The sequence below is a fragment of the Neurospora tetrasperma genome (genome assembly GCF_000213175.1).
Source record: "Neurospora tetrasperma FGSC 2508 unplaced genomic scaffold NEUTE1scaffold_15, whole genome shotgun sequence".
Classification (NCBI taxonomy): Eukaryota; Fungi; Ascomycota; class Sordariomycetes; order Sordariales; family Sordariaceae; genus Neurospora; species Neurospora tetrasperma.
The window spans coordinates 1-6276 of NW_009799113.1; the positions used below are offsets into that span (position 1 = coordinate 1).

The window sequence follows — 6276 nt, forward strand, 5'->3', positions numbered from 1 at the left end:
ACCACTAAACCACTGGCGCTTAGATGATTGAGCATTGGCTTGAAGCCCGGTACTATATTTGTACTAAGCAATTGTGCAGACTCGCAATGCCCTCGATCATGTATCAACGAATTGTCTGTCATCCTACGATAAAAGAATTATTAGTCTACTGGTTTGCCTTTATCGGGCCCCAAGCTTGCCATGACCTTCACTTGACACAGTTGACGGCGAGTAGAATTCTGACCAGTGAGGGCCGATAAAGGGACAACAGTGGATATTGTTGAGTGACAACCAGCCTCCGTGGGCAGACAAAGCCATCGATACGGCGACCACGTTGAAAAGTACTCTGTATGTCCAATGACAGCGTGGGGCTCTTAGATCGAACTCTCATTGCCCGTCGAGCGAGATAGGCCATGTCCAACTCGAGTAAGGTATCCAGCTCCTCGTACAGAAGCCTGGTATAATCCAAAAAGCCGATGTTCAGTCACCTCCTCTACCCACTTCTTCATCTAGGAAGCCCCAAAAGGAATGGGTGAATAAAATCGGCCACAATAGATGACTTTCGCAGAGTTGCAAAGGCTCAACGCAGACCTCTGCCCTGGAAGCATCGTGTGGTTCTGGGTTCTACCCGTTGAGTCTGGGTCAGTCGGCCTTTGGCATGTCGTGTCGTTCCAGACCTCCAAATCGGGCGCCTGCGTTTACCAACACCTGCCAACTGCGGCCTACTCAAATGCTTTGGGACCCGATAAAAAGGAGGTTCCGCTGGAAAGGTTTTCCGTCAACGGTATTCTGGGAAGCATGCGCCGGTCATGACAGACTCTCCTACGGCCTCAAGATCGGGTTGACGATGGGAACTTGACATGGCCAAGACGGCCCTATTATGGCAGCCGATTGGAATTTGCTCCGGCTCGGTCGCGCACTGTGGTCCTTTCCGACGTCCAGTATCAAGATCAAGAGTACTGGCATCCGATACCAGAGCCTCATCAGCATCATGAAGCTTCCTCCTTTGAAGCCATGCTACTTAGAGGTATGCAATAAGCGTTGGCCAAGGGAAACTGATGAAAGTCGTCAATTAGGTACAGGTATCGATGACAGGCGGCAGCGCCAACACAATGCCAAGAACCCCACTCCGCTCATTTTACGCGCGTCCCCCACTGCGCCCATGCCGGCATCCCGCATCCGCTGTAAGTTCCCTGTCAGTACCGCTGAAAAGAAGGGACAGCCGATGACGGGCCTCGATGATACTGCACTTTGTTGTTGGTTTCGCTATTCAAAGTCATCGTTCTTTGGAATGGCGTTGGTAAAAAACTGAAGTTAACCTCTTTACTCACGGCAACGGCTACAGTCCATGTCTTTTGGGACTTGTGACCGCACATACACTACCAAAACTAAGGGCAAGGTACCTCTATGTTGTGCCAGTATAAATATGTCCCTGGATTGACCGGCAAGAGCCGCCGTCAGTTGTACAGCGTGGGACTTCGTCAACAGAATGTGAACGAATAAACAACAGGATGGCCCCGTCGGCAATGCGGCATTCCAGACATGAAGGATTGCATGTTTCTGCCTGTTTACCTTCTCACTGGGCAGTGGGTGCACATGGCGACATATCTTGGCGACAGCGAGAACTGAAGGAGGTAAATAGAAAGTGAGAAATCATGTACACTAGGTAAAAGGATGCACATTGGGACAGCCAAGTTGGCGCAAGCGTTCACGGCGCAGCTACTATTTCCACTTGCCCAGCCTGCACGTAACCTCTGCGCGAATAACAAAGGTCGTCATCCCGTTGCTGTCCACTGTTGAATAAGCGTTGTTCTCCTTGGCTATCGTCAGGATAGCGTGACAGCTTCTGACAGCTACAACTGGACCTCCAGTGTACTGCGTAGACCCGAGCAGCCTCCGGCTTCCCGTCACCACCGCTTGGCCATGAAGCAGCCCACCCTAAATCCACTCATGCCAAGACCCTTGATATGGAGAGCCAAGTGGAAATGACGATCTCAGCTTGCTCTGGGACGGACAAGGTTGACCAGGGATAGGGATGTACAATGACTTCTTCAACAACCGCCTTTCTCGGAATTCTCCATCTTTTTCTGTAGCCGTACAGTAGCTCCTCCTTTCCGGATCCGAATCCGCCGTCTCTTGTCCTTGACCTGTCCCTTGAGACTCTTCTCGTCGCAACATGATGAAGAGTCGGGTCAGCGCCTGTGCCATTCTTCCGCCATGATTCTAAGCAATTTCCAGGCCCAACGGCCCCTGAGGGTTATCAGCATCCTAGCCGTGCTTGGCTGTCTCTGGCTCTGGCTCATTACTTTCCACAACTCCAGCTTCACCAGCGGTGCTATAAGCTCCGAGGTGCCCCTCCACACTGCTCCCAACTCTGAGCCGCAACAACCAAAAACCATCAACAATGACGACCAGAATGTCGACCACTCCCTTCCCGCCGGTTCCGGCCCCGATGCTCCCACGGTCAACACGCCTCCGCCAGCTACGAACCAACCCGCCGAGCATGAGAAACCACCGGTGAAAAAGACCTCTCGTGTGGCCAAGGTCACCGTCGCGGCTAACGCCCTCGACGTTGATGTCATCCATCGCGCAATGCAGACGCATGAGCGCCATAACCGCGAACATGGCTACAATCATTACATCGCCCAGAACCAGGCGGTCAGCAGCTTGATTGAGAACGACCGCGCCGGCCGGCCCAAGGGCGCATGGACCAAACCCGCCTATCTGCTCTCAATCATAGTCGCAGAACTAGAGAAGCCCGAGGAGGAGAGGTTGAAGTGGGTTTTGTAAGTATCCTTCTACGGGAGCCGTCATCTTGTCTGATCGACAGCGGTATATGGGCCGAAACTGACGCTCCTTGTCAATTAATAGCTGGTTCGACGCCGACACGGTAGTCATGAACCCTTACACCCCTTTAGAACTCTTCCTCCCACCTGAGAATGCCAAGGGTCTGTCGAACGTCGACCTCATCATCTCATCCAACTGGGACGGCCTCAACTCGGGTGTCTTTGCCTTCCGCGTGAGCCCGTGGTCTGCCTCCTTCCTTTCGGCCGTACTCGCCTACCCCATCTACAACTCGGAGCGCATGAAGACCGACCGGTTCCGCGACCAAAGCGCCTTCCAGTTTCTTCTCACCGACAAGGCCTCTCCTCTAGCGCAGACGCCCATGGCTGGCCGGGATCATTGGGTTGACGTGCCGATCCGCTGGTTCAACTCGCTGCCCGTGAACAATGCTTTCTTCAAAAACGGCACCTGGCTCTTCGGCAAGCCCATGGTGGAGGAGCAGTTTGACAAGGGAACAAACGAGGTCTACAACGACGGTCACGGCGGCAAGGTTCAGAAGTGGAAGGTGATGCAGGGTGACATGATTGTGCACTTTGCGGGAACCTCGTACGTGCGCGACAGCTGGATGGGGCCCTGGGTCACACGTGCCGAGCAGGAGCTTCCTGAGTGGGCCAACAAGACGACCAAGGACGTCCTGAAGGTTGAAGTCGACAAGTTCTGGAACGAGCAAAACAAGAAGCTGACCAAGGAAAGGGCCGCGTCGGCGATCGAGGAGGAAAAGAAGAAGAAGGAACAGGAAAAGAAGGACAAAGAAGAGAAGGAGCGCAAGGAGAGGGAGAAAAAAGAGAGAGAGGCTAAGAAAAAGAAGGAGAAGGAGGAGCAGGAGCGGAAGGCCAAGGAGGAGGTACGCGTGGGTGGTCACTAAAGACAAGATGCCCCATCAAGCAAAGACGACATGTCTTGTTTTTCGTATAGTAGTCCATGTTGCATCTAATCTTGCATCTCTGGAATTTTTGCTATACAGGAAGCGGTCGTTGGATGTCTACACACATATTGGACCCAGGTTTGCGCTTGGGCTGATCCCAATTGCCTGGCAACCTCACGGGATGATTTGTAACTCGTTTGTTTTTAACGGTACCCAAGTGAGTCTGATAGATTCAGGATAATGTTTAGTCTTGATCAGCTTCGATTTCTGGTCCTCAACCTGACAAAAGCCGAGAAAGCAACGCAAAAAGTTTGCCATCAGGAGAGCTGTCGCGTCAATGGTCTTGGCCTGGAGAAATGTGATCAAACAAGAAACATGGGTGACCTGGTATCGAAATTCGCATCGAGGGTCCATTGCCCTTCTCGAATGGCGGCTCGGTCTTCCAAATTTCTGGATTCGAGATCTTGAGCAATCACCCCTGTCTAGGAGCATGACCGGAATTGGGATGGACTTCATTTACATCATCTATTTTAATGATCGTGCCGAACAAAACGGCTCGAATAGTTCGTCTTGCCATGAAACACCCACGTTCTTTAATTACCAAGCCTCGAGAGCCGTCATCGAGAATGACAGAAGACTTGTTTCATCTCGCTCATCGCTGTTCAAGTTGACTGACCTGAAGTTCGATGGGATGTCCAATGGAGATTTCCCCACACATACCTAGAAACTGCCCGGCCCCTAAACACGAGCTCCAGGACCCCAATCACCATTGCCCAAAACCACCCAACCCTCTGCAACCAGCTAGCACATGAATGCACCAGCAGCCATTCAGCATTTGGAGCGAGCTCGGTGCCTGGAGGTGCTCAATCCGAGATCAAACAAATGTTGACGGAATTTCTGTCCGCGCGGATGAAACGCTAGGTGCTTCGCTGGGTGCTGCAATTGCGCGCGTTCATCTGGAATTGAAACGGCAAGTGGTAGCAATAGCCGCTCTCCCCGCTGCAGCTTTCTGTGCAATTGGGGAGGGGAGGAGGCTCGGGAAGGTGTGGTGAGGGTTACGCGTCACCGTGCCTATAAGCGGGCCAGCGGCATGCTGTGTGTACCAAACCCTTGGCTGCACAAGCCACCAACAAACACGACCCCAACCTTTTTCCATCGATGGACCTGAAACTTTTGTGAGGTGTAGTCTTCTCGTTGGGTGGTAAAATTGGGGGTTTTGTTGGAAAAGGTATGGCCAAACACCGACACGGGCCTTTCTATGAAATGATGGGAGGCCCTTCTTGTATAACAACCCACAGAGTTACGCTACCGAGCGGAGGCTAGGTGGGACGAGGCAGTTCCATGTAGGTGTATGCTGACGCAGTAAGTAGGTACCCTAGTGTAGTGAAGCTGTGTACAGAGAAAGGGTCCAGCACAACGGCTGCTGGCGAACCCCTTACCCATATGGTCGTCCAACCCGAGCATTTTGAGCAGTGACAGTTCATGCATTACAGTAGGGTGCAGAGCAGGAGGTCGTGAGGGCATTCTGCAGGGTCTTGTGCAGGTATTCAGAAACGATTATGCTCTCTGGTGCTGCTATCACACCTTTGAAGGCAGAATGGACCACCTCTCACCACTTCTTCTCTCTCGGGGGAGGTTGAACCATCATCGAAATGGTTGATCAGCACGCGAGCGGGAAACAGGGGAGGAAACAAGGGAAGAAACAGGGGACATGCTCCAACCCAATTCCTCAATGAGCCTGGCTACCTGGTTGCCGGAATCAAACAATTATGGTTACATACTGCGGTGCAATAGCGTTCGATATCCAGCGGACCTCCACTCACCTAAGCCTTGGAGTGTTGGTCCACTCACCGGAATTCTGATGGGATGGCCCATGATGTCTGCCATGGCTAGCCAAGCCTCTCCTCGTAACAAGCCTAGACAGCATGGTCTTGGCCGTCCAAATCAAACGGCCACAGCAAGCGCTCAGCGAACCCGGAACAGCCGCTCTTCCACGTAATCCCCGCAGCTTTTCTGCTTGGTAGTGCTCGTTCCCGAAACCTCCTCCAACAAAATAAGCACAATTTATTCCATGGGTCTTGGAGCCTTTCTTCATTTTGCTGCTAACCTCCTGTTTCCGGCGGAACCCAGCGCCTTTCCTATTCCTTCTCCTTTCATTAACGATTCTGCTCAGACCCTTTGAATCCTTCGTTGTAAACTCCGAGCCTTTCCAACCTTGACGGCCACCAATTCGCTAGCGTATCGTGGGGAAAGCCGCCGTGTTCCTTGCGTGGGCTTCGGACTTTGGACAGCCGTCTGATGTGAGGACGGTTCATCCTGCAGCAACGACAACAACAACAACAACAACAACAACAACAACAACAACAACAACAACAACAACAACAACAACAACAACAACAACAACAACAACAACAACAACAACAACAACAACAACAACAACAACAACAACAACAACAACAACAACAACAACAACAACAACAACAACAACAACAACAACAACAACAACAACAACAACAACAACAACAACAACAACAACAACAACAACAACAACAACAACAACAACAACAACAACAACAACAACAACACAC

General features: G+C 51.7%; 2 protein-coding genes across 2 annotated transcripts; both read left to right on the forward strand.

Moving 5' to 3' along the window:
• Positions 1-534: 534 nt before the first annotated feature.
• Positions 535-1403, forward strand: NEUTE1DRAFT_113375 (uncharacterized protein; the record flags this gene model as incomplete). Its single annotated transcript, XM_009856546.1, has 4 exons — positions 535-763; positions 815-1006; positions 1056-1163; positions 1399-1403. 4 exons carry the CDS (start codon positions 535-537, stop codon positions 1401-1403), a joined length of 534 nt encoding a protein of 177 aa, XP_009854848.1.
• A 669-nt stretch (positions 1404-2072) lies between these two features.
• NEUTE1DRAFT_69951 (uncharacterized protein) lies at positions 2073-3949 on the forward strand (the record flags this gene model as incomplete). Its single annotated transcript, XM_009856547.1, has 2 exons — positions 2073-2765; positions 2851-3949. The coding sequence occupies 2 exons, from the start codon at positions 2197-2199 to the stop codon at positions 3686-3688; spliced, it is 1407 nt and encodes a 468-aa protein (XP_009854849.1).
• Positions 3950-6276: the final 2327 nt, after the last annotated feature.